This window comes from Malaclemys terrapin, chromosome 8 (assembly GCF_027887155.1).
Source record: "Malaclemys terrapin pileata isolate rMalTer1 chromosome 8, rMalTer1.hap1, whole genome shotgun sequence".
NCBI classification, from domain to species: Eukaryota; Metazoa; Chordata; order Testudines; family Emydidae; genus Malaclemys; species Malaclemys terrapin.
In genome coordinates, this window is record NC_071512.1 from 13,617,338 (window position 1) to 13,637,310 (window position 19,973).

The 19,973-nt window shown below is 43.0% G+C and overlaps 1 protein-coding gene across 2 annotated transcripts in view; it reads left to right on the top strand.

The window, feature by feature from the left end:
* FSTL4 (follistatin like 4) overlaps positions 1-19,973 on the top strand; it is a 471,972-nt gene that overhangs the window by 413,742 nt on the left and 38,257 nt on the right. For both annotated transcript variants that reach the window (XM_054036449.1, XM_054036450.1), the window contains exon 8: positions 9,773-9,893. In XM_054036449.1, coding sequence (XP_053892424.1) covers positions 9,773-9,893 — 121 coding nt within the window. The remainder of the gene's footprint in view (positions 1-9,772; positions 9,894-19,973) is intronic.

A 19,973-nucleotide genomic window follows, 5' to 3' on the forward strand; every position in this document is an offset into this window, starting at 1 on the left:
ATTCTAATAGGCACTGTGGGCCAAACTCAGGACTGGCTCCAGGGTTTTTGCCGCCCCAAGCAGCGGGGGGGGGAAAAAAAAAAACGCGATCGCAATTGCGATCGGCGGCACTCTGGCAGCAGCTCCACCATGCCGCTTTCTTCTTCGGCGGGAATTCAGCGCCAGGTGCTTCCCTCCGAGTGGGACCCGCTGCCAAATTGCCGCCGAACAGCCCGATGTGCAGCCCCTTCCCCTTGGCCGCCCCAAGCACCTGCTTGCTGGGCTGGTGCCTGGATTCGGCCCTGGCCAAACTGCCCTCCAGGATTGGAAGCCAGAAAAACATCAGTGCCTCCTTTTAACCTTCCACCTGCTCTTAGGGGCACAAGCAGAAAGCTGGGTCACACTGGGAATTGAACCCAATGAGTCAAAGTTTGCTACTCATTCCCTTTCTCTCAGCTTCATTCACTTATGTAGCAGTACAGGACTTGTGACATTACAATCACATATTGGATAGTGAATGAAATTGTTTCACCTGAGGCAAAATGTGAGCTGGATTTATAAACAACATTTTACACATCTTTGAGTGTGGTGTCTCAGAGCCTTAGCAGATCGTGATGTCAATGAATGTATTGGGAAGGAGGAGTAGGATAAATAAACATGCAAAAACTTTTGTTTATCAAGACCAGTACCTTGGTAATCAGTACAGATGAAGGGAAATGGAATGCAGAAAAGATGTGTCATTTGTCTAGAGTAGTTTTGTTTTAAAATTGACTGTGTATGGTAATGACTTTAAGATTGCTAAATAGAATACCAGGCTCTGATCAGTTTAAAACACTGCCTTTTAATTTTTGCAATGTTTGAATGTATCCAGAGAGTGAATTATCAATCCTTTTTTTGAAGGGTAACTGCAAAATGTAAATGATACTGACAAGCAAGTACAGTGTTTTTTATTTCAAAGAGGGAAAAAGTGATACAGGCTGTAGAATAAGACAGTTTGCCATCTGTCACTGCTTGAACTTATCAGTCATGAACCTGCTGAAAAACAAGGATTTTTACTAAAACATTTAACAGTTGTTTTGTAATGAGATTATTAGATTGTACCAGATACAAAGGCAACCTTAATTCTGCCATTACCTAACTTTCAGTGCTTGACTTCTCAACTTACATAATGTTCTTCTGAGATAGGCATATGCATGCACGCACCCACCCACCCAATCAAAGTTCTAGGCAAATGGCACCTTAAACTCCCTTAGGTGCTTGGCTTCCTGTACCTTGCCGCTGGAACCATGCAGTCCAGACACTTAGACTGTCTCTCTGGGAAGAGGTTCCTCTGTTTCTCAACCATGTTAACACAACAGGCCCACCTGTGTTAGGCACATGTAAGCCCTTTCACTTTGGGGACCTGTGAGCTGATTAAAGCAACTCAGAAAATGTCTTTTCAAAGCAAAGCATTATTTATTCATTCTCCCAAAAGGTACAAAGCACACAGAGCAAAGGGTAAAAACAATAAGAGGTCTATATACATGGGTCTTAGTTACACTTTAATCTTTCCTAACAGCTTCTATAAGTTCCCCTCAGGTCAGCCAAACTCCATGTCTGGCTGGGAGAAGCAGACTGTCCTGCTCGCAGCATGTTCTCGGTCTGTGTGTTGCCTTGTGAGCTGCGTGCTCTCAATTAAAGAGACCACCTTTTCGAAAGGCAAAAGCAGGACACATGCAAGACCCTCTGCCCCCTCGCTTCTCTTTCCCCTGGAGCCCCCAACCCCCTCCTCCCCCTGAGGGTTTGCCCCTACTCCTCCTCTTCCCCCTAAGGTCCCACTCCTTGGCCACTCCCAGAGCCAGGCTGTGGTAAGAGCCACCCAGCGACCCTGTCCCTCTGTGCAGAGCCCTGGATCCTCCACCTACCCTAGGCAGGGGGTTGGGCCCCCCCAAGAGCAGCCCCTGACCTGTGTCCCCACCCTCCCAGGGCACACCATCCAGGGCTCCCCATAGCAGCCCGGGTTCCCTTAGTGGCTCTTAGTACTGCCCAGCTTCGGCTTCTGGCCTGACTAGGGGTGGGGCCCCAGGGGGAGAGGAGAAGCAGGGGGAGGAGCCTTGTGGCGCAGGGGGGAATAAGACCCACCTCAGCCCCCCCACAACAGGAAGAGCCTCAGGCAGGTGTGGAGAGGCGCCCCAGGAAATCTGGAGTCATTCAGCTTGGGACTGGGACTTGAACTCTGCATTTCAGGACTGTCCCGCCCAATTCAGGACAGGTGGTCACCCTAGCTCTCACTGACAGTCCCTGGGCAGCCTCTCTTAGTTCACCCAAATGCCTTCCCTTTTCTAGGCCTGGGGTCCTGCAATTGCTTATTTCCCTTGATCTCTCTCTTCTCAGCCTTGGCAAAATGCTGTAGTCACCAGGTTTGGGGTTCAGGAGTCACCTCTTCATGGCTGTAAGCCTGCTATTGGGTTAGAGTGTTTGTTGGCATGCTCGTTATTGAGGCCATTATTTTATCTTTCTTCCTTTGTTCTTTTAACAAGCCCTTTTGGTCTAACTCTATAGCAAATAACCCATCAAACAGAGGTATGCATCATATTCATAAACAGTACAGATATTTCCCAGTTTGTTACAATGTGTACATGTAAATGTAAAACCCTGATGTACTAACTGATCTGGTCCATAGGGAAAAACAGAGAAAACCATAAGATACAAAAAAGGAAAAAAACAGTGATTAATGTTACAAAAATACAATATTCTTTCTGTAGACAATATACAGCATTGGGAGAGACTGTAATAATCCCAGGTTTTGATATCGGTCACCCTGAATAATGCTCTTATCTTTAGTCATGGGGATTTACTATATATCCATAACTGCCTACACACTGCAAATATTACCCCTCTATGTTTGACATTAAAATATGGTATTATCTCAATCATATTTGATGAACTTCTTTATTAAGAATTAGTAAATAGCTTTTAAAAGTCAAAACCATGATTTTAAGAAAAAGCTTTTCTTTAGAGGAACAATATATTAGAGGAGAGGAATAATAGTATAATCTTGCATCTGTTTGTTTTTGGAAGAATCTTTGCTCGTACTAATACATTTGTATGCATCAGAGAAAATATATCATCCATAAAAAGACAATTACAGAGCACCAACCAAGCGTTTCAAACATTATTCAGCAATGTCTATAAGGAAGCATCACTTGAAAGAAAGATTTTATTGTTTTGTTTTTCTATAACTTCATATAAATCATTCCATAAAAGTAGCCACCTTACTTTTATTGACCGAAACTCCATCTGAGCTGCATCTAGGATTAGCTTTCAAAAATGTTAAATATCCTGTATAATATGCAGTTTGTTTATCTGGTGCAATTTTTTGTTATTATTATTATTATTATTATTAACATGGTTGCCACCTAGAGCTGAGTGAATGGTTGCTGGCCAAACTGAAAAAAATCAATCTAAAAAAACAGAAAATATTTGGTGTATGTATTTCAGTATGTCCTTATAACCTTTACCCCAATGGTCAAGATACTTGCCTGTGATTCAGGGGACATAGGTTTGAATTCCCACTCTGGAGCAAGGACTTGAACTCAGATCTCCCCCTTCTCAGGGGAGTGCCCAAACCACCTGGCTATAGTCTATTTTGAGGCAGCTATCTGTCAGTCGCTTCTGTTGAAGCCGGTCTACCTTATATAAATACATGAATATTCATTGCGCCAACAAGAGAAAGAATGACTCATAAGCCTGGTGGTTTGGGCACTCACTGGGGAGAGGTAACAGATGTGGATTCAAATCTTCTTTCTGCCAGATTCAGAGGAGGAATTTGAATCTATTTTATATAGATTTACTTCTGTCCTTTAGATCTGTGTCTTGAGTTTGCCCTTTACCTTAAAAAGTCTCAGCACATTGTTTTCCAAAGGTTATGTCTACCCTACAGCGTACATCAGTGTAACTTATGCTGAGCCCCCTGAGTGACATAAGTTACACCAATATAAGGGCTGGTGTGGACAGCACTATGTTGGTGGGAGAGCTTCTCTCGAGACATCTAGATAGGCTCATGTGTAGTGCTGGGGAGGAGCTGGTGGTTGTGGTACATGTAGGTACCAACTACATGGGGAAGGATAGGAGAGAGGTCCTGGAGGCCAAATTTAGGCTGCTAGGTAAGAGATTGAAGTCCAGGACCCCCATAGTAGCATCTCTGAAATGCTTCCAGTTCCACATGCAGGGCCAGTTAGACAGGCAGAACTTCAGGGTCTCAATGCGTGGATGAGATGATGGTGTGGGGAGGAGGGGTTTAGATTTATTAGGAACTGGGGAAGCTTTGGGAAAGGGGGAGCCTATACAGGCAGGATGGGCTCCAGCTAAACCAAAATGGAACCAGATTGCCGGCACTTAAAATTAAAAAGTTCGTAGTACAGTTTTTAAACCAAGGGCTGGGGGAAAGCCGACAGATGCAGAGGAGCATGTGATTTGGACATCCCTTAGGGGAGGCTCTATAAATGGAGATTCCCTATGTCCTAATAAGGAGGAGAGGATGGAAAAAGATAAAATACAGGGAGGATCTGATCAGAAACTGTCAAATGAAAAAAAGTCCCATTCAATTATGTCATGCAATAGGGGACAACCAAAAAATGACAAGTTTTTAAAATGCTTATATACCAATGCTAGTAGTCTAAATAATAAAATGGATGAACTAGAGTGCCTAGTATTAAGTGACGATATTGATATAATAGGCATCACAGAAACCTGGTGGAATGAGGATAATCAATGGGACACAGTAATACCAGGGTACAAAATATATCAGAAGGACAGAACAGGTCATGCTGGTGGGGGAGTGGCACTATATGTGAAGGAAAGCATAGAATCAAATGAAGTAAAAATCTTAAATAAACTAAATTGTACTATAGAATCTCTATGGATAGTAATTCCATGCTTGAAAAATAAGAATATAGCAGTAGGGATGTATTACAGACCACCTGACCAGAATGCTGTTAGTGACTCTGAAATGCTCAGGGAGATGAGAGGCTATTAAAATAAAAAACTCAATAATAATAATAATAATGGGGGATTTCAATTATCCCCATATTGACTGGGTACATATCACCTCAGGAAGGGATGCTGAGATAAAGTTTCTTGACACCTTAAATGACTGCTTCTTGGAGATTCACAAGAGGAGAGGCAATTCTTGATTTAGTCCTAAGTGGAGCACAGGATCAGGTCCAAGAGGTGAATATAGCTGGACCGCTTTGTAATAGTGACCATAATATAATTAAATTTAACATCCCTGTGGTGGGGAAAACTCCCCAGCGGCCCAACACTGTAGCATTTAATTTCAGAAAGGGGAACTTCACAAACCTCCTCATTTTTGTGTAACAGAAATTAAAAGGTACAGTACCAAAAGTAAAATTCCTGCAAGCTATGTGGAAACTTTTTAAAGATACCATAATAGAGGCTCAACTTAAATGTTTACCCCAAAATAAAAAACATTGTAAGAGAACCAAAGAAGAGCCACCGTGGTTAAACAACAAAGTAAAAGCAGCAGGGAGAGTCAAAAAGGCATCCTTTAAAAAGTGGAAGATAAATCCTAATGAGGAAACTAGAAAAGAACATAAACTCCGGCAAATGAAGTGTAGAAAATATAATTAGAAAGACCAAAAAAGAATTTGAAGAACTGCTAGCCAAAGACTCCAAAAGTAATAGCAAAAAAATTTTTAAATACATCAGAAGCAGAAAGCCTGCTAAACAACCAGTGGGGCCACTGGACGATTGAGATGCTAAAGGAGCACTCAAAGATGATAAGGCCATTGCGGAGAAACTAAATGAATTCTTTGCATCGGTCTTCACTGTGGAGGATGTGAGGGAGATTCCCAAACCTGAGCCATTCTTTTTGGGTGACAGATCTGAGGAACTGTCCCAAATTGAGGTATTGTTAGAGGAGGTTTTTGAACAAATTGATAAACTTAACAGTAATAAGTCTCCAGGACCTGATGGTATTCACCCAAGAGTTCTGAAGGAACTCAAATGTGAAATTTCAGGACTACTAACTGTCATCTGTAACCTATCATTTAAATCAGCTTCTGTACCAAATGACTGGAGGATAGCTAATGTGACACCAATTTTTAAAAAGGGCTCCAGAGGTGACCCTGGCAACTACAGGCCAGTAAGCCTCACTTCAGTACCGGGCAAGTTGGTTGAAACTATTGTAAAGAACAAAATTGTCAGACACACAGATGAACATAATTTGTTGGGAAATAGTCAACATGGTTTTTGTAAAGGGAAATCATGCCTCACCAATCTACTAGAATTCTTTGAGGGGTCAACAAGCATGCGGACAAAGGAGATCCAGTGGATATAGTGTATTTAGATTTTCAAAAAGCCCTTGACAAGGCCCCTTACCAAAGGCTCTTAAGCAAAATAAGCAGGCATGGAAGGTTCTCTCATGGATTGGTAACTGGTTAAAAGATAGGAAAGAAAGGGTCGGAATAATGGTCAGTTTTCAGAATGGAGAGAGGTAAATAGTGGTGTCCCCCAGGGATCTGTACTAGGCCCAGTCCTATTTAACATATTTATAAATGATCTGGAAAAAGGGATGAACAGTGAGGTGGCAAAATTTGCAGATGATAAATTAAGTCCCAGGCAGACTGCGAAGAGCTACAAAAGGATCTCACAAAACTGGGTGACTGGGCAACAAAATGGCAGATGAAATTTAATCTTGATAAATGCAAAGTAATGCACATTGGGAAACATAATCCTAACTATACATATACAATGATGGGGTCTAAATTAGCTGTTACCACTCAAGAAAGAGATCTTGGAGTCATTGTGGATAGTTCCCTGAAATCATCCACTCAATGTGTAGCGGCACTCAAAAAAGTGAACAGAACATTGGGAATCAAGAAAGGGATAGATAACAAGACAGAAAATATCATATTGCCTCTATATAAATCCCTGGTACGCCCACACCTTGAATACTGCATGAAGATGTGGTTGCCCCATCTCAAAAGAGATATATTGGAATTGGAAAAGGTTCAGAAAAAGGCAACAAAAATGATTAGGAGTATAGAACGGCTTCCATATGAGAAGAGATTAATAAAACTGGGACTTTTCAGCTTGGAAAAGAGGCGACTAAGAGGGGATATAATAGAGATCTATAAAATCATGAGTGGTTTAAAGAAAGTAAATAAGGAAGTGTTATTTACTCCTTCTCATAATACAAGAATAAGGGGCCACCAAATGAAATTAATAGGTAGAAGGTTTGAAACAAACACAAGAAAGTATTTTTTCCTTGCAATGCACTGTCAACCTCTGGAATTCCTTGCCAGAGGGTGTTGTGAAGGCCAATACTATAACAGGGTTCAAAATGGAGCTAGATAGATTCATGGAGGATCTAGGGCAGCAAAAAAGCCAGAGCCAGCCCTGCATGCAATACAATGTGCTGAGTTGCATCTTGCAGGTTATATTGTTAGATGGACATTTTCCCCTGAATACAGATTTATGATAGAAGAGTGATTGATTTCAGTGGGAATGATCAATGCTTAGTAGCATTTGCAAGTTCAGGCCCTAACTTTCCATTAGCTATTTCCAATAGATCAGGCTATACGTTTTAAACTTGGGGTGAAATTCTGACACCATTACAGTCAATGGCAAAACTCTCATTGACTTCACTGGGACTTGGATTTCACCCTTAGGGCCAAATTCTGAGTAGATGTTTGAATAGGCAGACAAAAAATTGAAGGGAACACACAACTTTGTAAAGGTGCATTGGCAAAACTGTAGTTTATGTGCTAAGTTCATGCTAGCGGAAACAACAGTTATTTCTGCCACCTGTGAGTTTGTAGGCATCAAAGCACATGATCTGGGACGAAGGGGCATGTTAGTCCCACTGGCAAGCTCCACTCATGCTTCAGGCACTTCCTTATTCCATCTTGTAACATGTACAAAACTTAACAGAGCTCCAGGGCCACCTTTTCTACCCACTCATGGTCTGCCCTGGATTGATAGTATACCCTCATTGATGCCTGGTGTGGTTCAGGGACAGAGATTAAAAAGAGTCAGTTAGCAATGTTTTTCTTTAAGCCCCAGCTGCTGGAATCAAGAAATTGAATGAGAATCTCAGCTTCCATATTTTAATAAAGTCAGTTTCTAACCCTCATGGTTGCAGAGAAAAAAATTTATAACATGAAGCAAGGGAACCTTAGTGACTCAGAAACCAGAAGACAACATAAATCTCATTATTTTAAAACCAGTCTCATGATTGGAGGAAGGTGGGAGGGCCTGACTCAATTTTTGAAACACTTGGGGTTGGCAGTCCTGCAGTGGGAGATGATAGAGCCCTCCTGCCCAATAACTGTGGCTGGAAAGATCTGGATAAAGAGCTTGCTCAGGGGTAAAGTCTGCTGACTGCACATCCTTAGCGTCCCTCAGCATCTCCAGGCATGTGGATTGGAGGCAGCATTGGATATATCTGTCTCATCCCCATGGAAACTCTCTCTACTTGTCCTGAACAAAGACACACATTTTGGCCTACACAGATTTCCACCATTCTCACTTATGAGGGTTTGATGCATGTAACTCAGAATTTGGCCCCATAACTAAATTGTGTATGTTTTCAAGATCATATCAAACAAACCAGATGAATTGCATTTTATTCTGAAAGGGTGTATTTAAAAAGGATGGCATAACCAATAAAACTTCCTGTAGGGATTTTCCCATTGCATATGCGGCTTTCCTTCCTCCATCCACACTTGGAGTTTGGTCAAACGTTCTTGGGTTTTGCCCGGTGGAGTAATTTTTCATCCCTGTTTATTATTCATCCTGTTGTATTTATTTTGTATTCCTCTTATTACATCGCGTGAAATTATACTGTACTTTTTCAGTGAAAGTCTGCAAAGGATTTCATTTAGCATGCTTCATGCTTTGAACTAATTAAGGAAAAATCATTCTTTGAGCTAATTAACTATGTTTTTTAAGTGTTTCCTTCTGGGTTTTGCATAAAAGTATAAACATTTTAGAGCAGCAGAAGTCTGAATGCTAATGAAAAGAGAAAAGAAGCTACTGTGTATATTATTCCCCAGTATAGCCCTGTTTGGGATCACTTGCAATAACTTGATAAGCAGAGCACAAGGGCAAAATATCCAGATACCCAAACCTAGCAACAAAGTCATGAGAATTCTCTGGAATAACTTTCATTTTAACTTACACATGGAGAAAATATAAGTAAAGCTGATGATGATGAGAGCTAGGGAAAAAGGCACATAACCAATTTTTAAAAAATCAAAACATTTTTGAAAGAAATGCTCTTTTTCTCCTTAACTCCTAACTAAGTTGTTTTTAAAATCTTTTGACATAAGGTGTTTTATAGATAACTGACAAATAGTTTCAGTTCTTTCTCATCAAGACTCTAGGTCAAGACGCACTGTGTTAGCAATCAGCATAGATCCAAACAGTCTTTAACTCACCCAGAAGTTAGAGCTTGCTCTATAACCTTAGCAGACAGATATTAAATTCCACTATAAATCACTGATAGATGGCTGGAGATTGTCATCTTTTTACAAGCATCTTGTTAACACCGAACAAAAAGTTCACACTCAATTGAATTACTTTAGTTGCATCACCTTACTCTTAAATTGTCACTCATTTCCTCCCACATGCTGATTGATGAATTCCAAAAACTTACTACTGAAAATTCAAGCTGTGTTGCCAAGTTGAGATCCTATCAAAACAAGCTGAAAAAGATAGCCTCGTTTTGTGTAATGTTTAAAATAAGTTTGCTAAATAAGGCCTCTTTCTTGTCTTTGGTTACCTATAGGATTTTGGAGAAGATGATTCCCTCTACATCACCAAGGTAACAACTATTCACATGGGCAATTACACCTGTCATGCCTACGGCTATGAAGAGTTATATCAGACCCACATCCTTCAGGTGAATGGTTAGTAAATGGCATATATGACAATCCACTGAAAACATTCCTGTAAGCAATGCTGAATATTAATCTTGTTCTCACAAAGTGATGAAATGGAGCATGCCGAATTTTCTCTGTAAAAAAAAAAAAACCAACTATTGGTTTGCACACTCACATCATCATACTGTGCTACGCAGGTAAACAAAATAAAGTTAGTATTAGTAGAGTTCGTTAGGCTTTAGTAGGCATCTCAGCCATTATAAAACAAAAAAATGTTTGGTAGTATACCACAGTATTTTCTTGTAATAAGCTGTAGTGCTTCACATCATAGTGTGGACAAATGACTATTTTTATCAGTAGGAGTATTACTTCAAATCACTAATTTCATATTTCAGAGATCAAGGGGGTAGCCGTGTCAGTCTGGATCTGTAAAAAGCACCAAAGAGTCCTGTGGCACCTTATAGACTAACAGATGTATTGGAGCATAAGCTTTCGTGGGTGAATACCCACCGCATGCGTCTGACGAAGTGGGTAATCACTCACGAAAGCTTATTCTCCAATACAGCTGTTGGTCTATCAGGTGCCACAGGTCTCTTTGTTGCATATTTCAGAGACTGATTCATGATGTATTAAATAGTTTGCAATGTTTAAATAAATATACCATGAAAGCACAATACTTTTAAGGCCACTTATTTGGTATGGGTCAGACTATCAGCTGGTGTAAATCAGCATAGTTCCACTGAGGCCATTTTACACCAGCTAAGAATCTGGCTCATTGGATTCCACAGTGAAGAGGAACTATTGAACAACTGTAAACATCGTTCTGGGTGATCACATAGAGACAGATTCTGATAGCCTTACTCTGGTGTAATAGCACCTTACTTCTCAGAGTGCTGTGGAGTAGATCTCCAGCAGTGAAGAGCTTATATTCACTTGTGAATCACCTTTTTGCTTTCCCAAGCCAGTCCTGGCTAGTGGCTGAAATGGCCCCCAGCGTAGTTTAAAACAGCATAAGGGCATTCGGCCCCAATTCCTCGTTGCCCTTAACTGTCCCATACCTGGAGGAAGGAGGAGAGAAAGAGTCAGCTCTGCACTACTGGCTAATCCTCGGCGGTTCCTTTAAGGCAACTGTGTGGCTGATGGGTGCTACTGGTGGATCTGGCTCACTGACTTCATTCGGACTACACAGCGAGTAAGGTATATTCAACTTGAGTAACAGATTCAGACTTTGGCGCCACATATGGACATCCTTAAAAGGCCCTTAGCTCCCCCACTTAAGCAATGTAGCAATTTGTTTAAACACTCTGGGCCTGATTTTCCAGAGCCTTCCCCCAGTGCCATCATTTCCAAATGTGGCTGTTACTTCCCCGATGTGCAAAGTGGATGTTACTGCTACTGTCTGGATTTGATAATGTTTCATATTCTCTTGGCACTGGCGTAAATGATCATTGTTAGTGCACCGACCGATATACTCTGGCTTCAGCCAATGTATTAATTTGGCCAGAGAATCAAATTCTTTGCAAAATATAGCGGTGTTTACGCCACTCGGCCTGAATGAATACTTGTGTGTCTGATATTGTAAGGGCTTTAGTTTTATGGAAATATTTTGTCACAGAACAAATTATTTTTATAGGAGCATCCTTAATGAGCTATGCACTTTCCAGACATTCAAAAAGAGACATAGCCTGAGAGCGGCTAAGGATAGAAAAATACAGACAGATCAGTAGATGGAGGTTAAGGCAAAATGAAATAATAAATAGGAATTTTTATGCAAGTCAACTAAAGCCATAGTTAAAGTGAGGATCTCAGGGGACTTAAGTATGATCAGAGTAGGGGCTTTGTGGATAAGTTCAGGGAGGTCTGTCTCCAAGCTACCATCTGGTGGGCCAAGGTATCCTGACCAACATAGGAGAGTGGGATTGGGGAGGGGGGTAGTTCTCTTGCCTCTATGGCAAGTCTACAGATTACTGGGGAGGCAAGCCCCAACTTGCATCCAGCTGTCCTCAAGCTCAGTACCTTTTTCTGCAACATATCTCCACTGCTACAGTGATCACCGCCCCCCCCCCCCACCACACCTTTCAAGATCTGTGGGTCCTACCCGTGCCTAATATGTGGTATAATTCATTCAATGCACTAGATGCCCCAATAATAACTATGTGGGTGAAACCAAGCAACCACTACACTCTTGAATGAACTCACACAGAAAATGATAAGACAAAAACACCGTCACCTGTGGTTGAACACTTTTCACAAAACAATCACTCTATATCTGACCTATCAGTCCCCATCCTCCAAGGAAACCTGCACAACACTTTCAGAAGATGAGCTGAGAGCTTAAATTCGTAAGTTTGCTAGACACTAAAAATCATGGTCTTAATAAAGACACTGGATTTATGGATTATTACAACCATCTGTAATCCACTAACCCTCCTTTTTGTCCTATGACTACAAGGATGTTAAAGGCCACTTCACCTTGAATGGTTCCTTAGAATATATGCTAACTTCTTATACTAAACTATCTGTTCCCCCTTGTATTTAGCTGTGACACCTTAAGTTCCTTTCCCAAACCTGAAGAAGAGCTCTGTGTAGCTTGAAAGCATGTTTCTCTCACCACCAGAAGTTGTTCCAGTAAAAGATATTACCTCAATCATTTTGTCTATCTTTTTCCCAGCATTGTTTGTATCTTCACCTGCCTTTTTCTGGAGCTGTTTTTTCCCTGTCTTCCAGAATGTTGCCTCATCTTCCTTTCATCTCCTCAGAATGAGCTGGGTCTGGTTTATGTAGGCCCGGACTCCTCCCATTCTGAAAGATTGTTTAATTGACTTAGGTGCTTTTTATTTTCTTCCTCCCTTCCCCTGCAAATGACAGTTAATTCTGTTGCAAGATCATACAATGCACAGGGGAGACCAAATGGAAGAAGCTTGCAGGTTGTTTGATTGGAATCTATCCTAATGTTTATGGACAATAATTTCTCATCTTTTGGTATGGTAACTTGCAATGTATTAGAATAAAGATAACTAGATTGTATGTGTTTCAGTGAGAATAGGTGTCCCTTCTCAAAATGTTACTTGTGAGGTGACTGGCAATTGAGGAAAAAGCAGACTAGCAACTTAATCTTTTGTACATTATATGATGTATTATGAGCTTTGAATGGAGTTTAGTTGGCAGGCAACAATGTAGACTTTGTCATTACTTAGAATTCAAGGCCCAAAGGCTTTTGAAACTAAAACCTAAGTGCAAAGACAATGAAAGGAAGTGGGATTTTTCAGTCAGTGGTTCCAATGAGAGGCATACTCAAGATTGTCTCTCAGATGTAACTTGTTGGGAGGGATGTGTGGTATTTGTGGATGAATGTGCTGGGGGGAGAGTTTTGCAGATTAGCTCCAAAGTTTTTCTTATCGAAAGGAGGGCTTCACAGTACAACATTTCTTCTTCATTTGCCTTGTAATGTTGTAAAGTACACTCCCCAAATACCAATATAAAAGTCATGTGCACTCATGTCACCACAAGTTTGATCTAGTAATACTGTAGTCTGTAGAAATCTTTGTCTTACGCAGTGTCCTGTATTCCCATGTGAGCTCTTGAGCTTTGCAAAACTGCTTTGTTGTAGTTCTTAATGTGCTTGGCTACTCTCCCACATCACTAAAACTCTGCTTTTATACTTGAGTGATTACTTGTTCCAGCAACTGATGTTGGGGCAATGGAACAAAAACTGATGACAGAAATATGCTGCTTCACCAACAGAAGACATTGTGCGTGTCCCAAGACACATTACTTCTCAGGAATTTCTTGTCTTTATACTTAATAGTTAGGGAGAAATTCTGGAAATTCCCCTGGGAAGCAGAGAAGATGACAGGAGCAGAACTGTAGCTGCTGAGTTGAGATCCCATGAGTCATTCTGTCTGCATGAATACTTGCAGGCAGAATGGCTTAGGAGTACTGCACTCAGAAACGGCAGTGCTTCAGAAGAGGGTAGCACATGGTTCCCACTGCCCTACACCTGCTGCTGCTTGCAGTGAAACACGGAGGGTAGGAGGTAGGAGGCTTGAATCTTGATTGCTCTCACAACCCAAATGACTGCACACCTTTGGAGGGAATATTAGAAGCAGTCAGACATGACAGTAATGTCTTATATGTACCTACTTAAACCAGTGGTTTTAAAACTTCAGGTCACGACCCAGTACTGGGTTGCAGAATGCAAGGCACTGAGTTGCCTTACTCAGCACCCAGGGACCCTGGTGGCCAGCCAGTAAAAACTAGTAGTCCCTACCTGTTCTGACACCGCGCTGTGCCCTGGAAGTGGCCAGCATTGAGTCTGGCTCCTAGGCAGGGGAGCTACAGGGCTCCACGCGCTGCCCCCACCCCGAGCAGCAGCTCTACACTCCCATTGGCTGGTTCCCAGCCAATGGGAGCTGGGGGGGCAGTGCCTGTGGGCGAGAGCTGCGCGGAGCCGCTTGCACACCTCTGCCTAGGAGCCAGACCCGCTGCTGGCCGCTTCCGGGGCGCAGTGTGGTCTGCAGTGCCAGGACAGGTGGGAAGCCTGTCTCTGCACCCCATCTGCGCCGCTGACTGGGAGCCACCAGAGGTAAGGCCCCAATCCCCTGCCCCAGTCCTGAGCCCCCATGCACCCCAAACCCCTTATCCCCAGCCTCACCCCAGAGCTGCAGCCCTAGTCCAGAGCCCTGACCCCCCTCCTGTATGCTACCCCCCTTCCCCAGCCCAGAGCCCCCTCCCACACCCTGAACCCCTCATTCCCAGCCCCACCCCCGCACCCCAACCCTCTGCCCCAGCCCTGAGCCCCTCCCACACCCCAAATCTCTCATCCCCAGCTCCGATGAGTTGCGGGCATCAACAATTTTCTTCAACTGGGTCCCCAGAAAAAAAGTTTGAAAACCACTGACTTAAACTCTTCATGGTAGCTCCCTGCACCCTCCTACCACAACTCTAGTGCACTAGAGTTAGGCAGAGAAAGATAATTCCACAGAGGAGTTTAATATTCTGAAATTTGGTTTTGTCTCAGTTTGGGAAAATAATCCCAAATCTTGGAATTTCTCCATGAAAGGCCTTGAGTCATGGGACCCAGGGACCCTCAGAGCCTGAAAGTGTAAGCTTCCAAGGAGCCACAGGCTGCCAAAGACTTAGGCAGACAAGCTGGAAGGAAAACCTGCCTGACAGGCCAGTTTCTGCCATAACCCAACCTGGGTTCCATCAGAACTTAATCAAAATTAAACTGTCCCCATGGAACATTTTGATTTTTGACAAATCAGCAAATTCCGATGAGAAAAATATTTATCTGGAATTTTTGCAACCGACTCTATTGATGACCACAATGCAGCCCTAAGGGAATATATGAGCCACTGGCCTTTTTCCTATTACAAAACCCAACCCCCTACAGACGGTATACCGAAGAGGTAATAGCTCAGAAATACGAAGCGTATTCTTTTTGAGAAAACCATGGTAGAAAGGGACAGGAAACATTGCAATGTATTTGGCCTCAGTATATTGCAACTGAATGCTTTACAACACATCTGGTTTATTTAAGCAGTGAAGATACATTTAACTATAAGTAGACAAAGAAGAAACGTTCCTCATCCTCCCCAGGTTTAATGACCATTTTTAAGGTATTTTCTAAGACTATTATTGATACCATCCTAAACAGTATTTTGGCTGAAGCTAAATTAAGTGGAAAAGCAATGCCCTCTACTTTACACTCTGGGTTGATGGGGTTTGAATAAGCAAATATAATGTAATAGTGCTATGTGGTTGGTCTTTGTTAGTCTGGATTAGGATTATTGATAAAGCAGCACATTTTTGTGAAAAAGCAGAGGGTTCTGAAGGATCCTAATGAAAAGAAAGGTGGGAATCTCTTCAGTACCTGCCTAAATCAGCAGCCGGTAATACTGTTAGCAGGATGGAAGCAGGGAGGATGAAGTTGTTTCTTCAAGGGCACATGGGGTATTTAGTATATCTGACAGGCCTGCATGTCATCTTTCAGATCTCATTTGGAAATATCAGCAAACAACAAAGAAAGGAACAAACTTATGTTCTGCTCTGCTACTCTAAATCATTCCACGATTAACATGCCAGGCCAGTTTTTGTATTATTTCTTTTCTTTGCAGTTAGTCAGTCATTGCTTTCCTATTTAATTATGTGTTGATTTATCACCTCCCGCATCACATCTTGGCACATATATGCAACAGTTCTAAATGCATAGTTACAACTGTACACAATGATAAGCACACTCAGTTCCAGTTTTCAAAACATGTTTCCTCCATTCTTTTCCTCCACTTAATTTTATACAAGGAAATGACTTTGGCCCTGGTATATACTCCATCCAACCAGAAACACTGATCTTCCGATTAACTTCAGGAATCGCCTTTGTCTCTTTTAGGAATGTAACATTGCCATGTGATGCCATATTGATTAGGTTAAAGATAGGCATGAAGTTCAGATCCTAAGCCAGATCCAAACATCTCCCAAAGTTAAATGTTGTTCACATGCAGGGTTTAGTTTGGGGCCAATCTCTGTTGGTTAAATGTATTATAGGATAATCTCATTTATTGAAAATCCATTGTGGAAAGGTTTCATTTCATCCAACCACATTAATAAACTGTTCACACTACTTCCCTTTTTGTCACAGTGAAGGTGGCTGCATTCCAGAGAGAATATCACTGTGTGAAGACAAAGATCCTTTCCAGAATCTCATTTGAATCTTAGAATAAACATAGGTTTAGTTTCACATTACTGCTAATTGTAACAGTGTTTCCCTTTCTATCCGAATATATATGAGCAAAAGCAAGAAAAACATGTTTCCTCCGGCCTCTCTTTGAATTATTTGATTGGCTTTCTACTTCATTAGGTCAGCTAATTTTGTTTTGCCTCTAATGTCACACCACGCATATACTTCCATTACAGGAAGCTTCAGCCGTAAGATATATTAATGGTTCTATGGCTTTGTAGCATGCGGTTAGGCATGTTTGTTGTTCCTGTTGACCCTACCATACTTCAAAGACGTTAGAGTTCTTGGCACAAAGCCACAAAGGGACTTAGGGGCTGTAATGCTCAGCATTGCAGCAACCAGATTTTAGCGGCTTAGCCACCCAGTGGACTCCACGAACCCTGGATTAGGCATGGGGAAAGAGAGTTGGCTAAGAATGGGATCCACCAAAACCAGCACTTCAGATGGGGAGCAACCTAAGACAGCCAATAGCAAATGCTGAGGAGATGGATGTGTCCTCCTAAGCCCCATCCCCATGCCTAAGGAATTAGGTACCTAAGTTTGAGCTGGAGGGAAGTGCCTATTTTCTCTTGAGATACAGAGCAGTGAACCCTCTCCTGGAGTCTGGTGCCTAAGCTGTGTCTTGCAAGAGCAGCAGAGGCAATACTTAACTCCATACAAACTAGCTGGTTGCGAGGGGCGGGGGGAAAGAGGCAGTGGGGGGAGGGCTTCCTTATAACCTTTACTCCAGTGGTAAGGCCACTCACTTGGGATGCACGCACCCCAGTTCAATTCCCCCCTCTGCCTGATGAGGAGAAAGAAGTTCAGTTTGGGTTTCCTACCTTCCTGGTGGGTGCCCTAGCCACAGGACTAATGAGTCAGTCTCTGTCTCTCTCTGGCTCAGTGCATGTTTGTTTATTAATGGAACAGCTTCAACAGGAGTGAGAGAAGCCCACTTCAGAATATCCCATAGTTCCACATCCTGGTTGAGTGCCTTAACCATTGGATTAAGTCCTATTCTTCCCCCGCTCCCACACACACACACACACCACCATCGTCACCAGGGTGGCTCCAGCTTTTTTGCTGCCCCAAGCGGAGAAGCTGGGGCGGGGGAGATAAAGCCGCGATCAGTGGCAGCTCTACCACGCCGCTTCATTCTGTGCTGGCAATTCACATGGTGGGTCCTTCCCTCCAAGAGGGACGGACGGACCTGCTGCCAAATTGCCACCGAAGACCCAGACGTGCCACCCCTTTCCATTGGCCGCCCCAAGCACCTGCTTCCTTCGCTGGTGTCTGGAGCCGGCCCTGATCATCACCCCATTTTGTCTGGAGTTATGCATGCTCTGAGAACACCTATTGGGTGAGGCCCCACAGGCGAGATATGCAGGGCAATGTCTAGTATCACCTACTTTGAGGATCCTGCTGGGGCTTAGGCCTCAGCCATCAGAACAAAGGCAGCAGTGCACATACCCAGAGGCAGAAACCCTAAGCACCTCAGGAACTTTAACAGCAGAAATGTAGACAACTCCAGGGTTAGGAGACACCCTACAGGGCTTTTGAGGATCACGGTGGATTTGGGCCTTTGTCTTCTTGTAATCAGAGGCTTGGGGACCTCAGTGCAAGGTTTATCTGCATTTTTCTTAACCTCATCCCCTCAGTGCAGGCTAACAGTTTCATAACTTTGCAGTTCTGTAAGTGATTCCCAAGGATCTCAGAGCACTTCACAGGCATTAATGAATGAAGATGCATACCTGTGAGGTAGTAAGCATTGTCCCCATTTTACGTAGGCAGAAACAGGGCACAAACAACCTGAATGACTTACCCAGGGTCAAACAGAAAGCTAGTGGCAGAGCCAGGAATGAAACCCACATTTCCTGACTTCCAGTTTAGATTGTGAGTCCCCTCTCATAGGGAACATCAAGCCTGGTATATGGTTAGCACAGGGATCAGCAACCTTTGGCATGCAGCCCATCAGGGAAATCCGCTGGCGGGCCAGGACGTTTGTTTACCTGCAGTGTCCGCAGGTTTGGCCGATCGCAGCTCCCACTGGCCCAGGTTTGCCATTCCAGGCCAATGGGGGCTGCGGGAAGCGGCGTGGGCCGAGGGATTTGCTGGCTCCCACTTCCTGCAGCCCCCATTGGCCTGGAACAGTGAACCGTGGCCAGTGGGAGCTGCGATCGGACGAACCTGCGAACGCTGTAGGTAAACAAACTGTCCTGGCCTGCCAGCGGAGTTCGCTGATGGGCCGCATACCAAAGATTGCCGATCCCTGGGTTAGCATTTCCAGATATGCAATATTAATATGACTTGGGGGGCATGGATCAGCATTCACATCGCACTCCCCATTGGCACACGGGCCAGACCAAGGAAGCTAATGATCCAACGAGCAGACCAAATTTGGTGATGAATCCTGGTCACATTCTACCTGAGGCACATTGCACATATGCTAAGAAGAAGAATATGGACTTGCTTGTATGTTTAGAAATATCATGGATGACATGGTCAAATGGTTTATTAACAGTGAAATGTAAATAAAGTCTGATGCTAGTTTTGATGTGTATGCATAAGAAAGCTAGCACAAGGGTACGTCTTCACTTCCCGCCGGATCGGCAGGTAGTAATTGATCTATCGGGGATTGATTTATCCCGTCTCATCTAGACGCGATAAATCGATCCCTGAACACTCTCCCCGTCGACTCCGGAACTCCACCAGGGCGAGAGGTGGAAGCGGAGTCGACAGGGGAACTACGGCCATCGATCCCGCGTCGTGAGGACACGAGGTAAGTTGATCTAAGATACGTCGACTTCAGCTACACTATTCCCGTAGCTGAAGTTGTGTATCTTAGGTCGATCCCCCCAGTGTAGACCAGCCCCAAGGAAGAATATGTAGACTTGGATAAACTATGTCAGCTAACCTCCTTTATGCCACAAGGATAAAGGCACCTGCCACAAAATCTCAACACCATATGTAGGGGCTATGTGGCGTATGTAACATGTGATCTGATGTGTGTGTGTGCTGAGACCAAAACTAAGATTTAAATCTCATGATTTGTATAGCAGTGGCAAAAGCAGAGAGCAAATATGCATACACTAGCTTGTTCCTCAGGTCTTATGAAGAAATGAACGTGTTGAAAGACAGATAGTGCAAGGATCTAAAATAAAAACAAATCCATCCACATTGTCCTTGCAAATATATCTTTGATAGGAAGAGTGCTTGGAAATGTTTTTTCTCTTCCATTTGCTGAAATCACATGAAAATTCTGTACTGCATACATTGAGTTTAGTGGGAGAAAAAGCAGTTTATCATTTCTAACGAAAAGATTTGCTGAGGATAAAGACTCTTGTAAAATTGTAATCAGCTATAAAAACTGATAGTTTGCAAATCAAGAG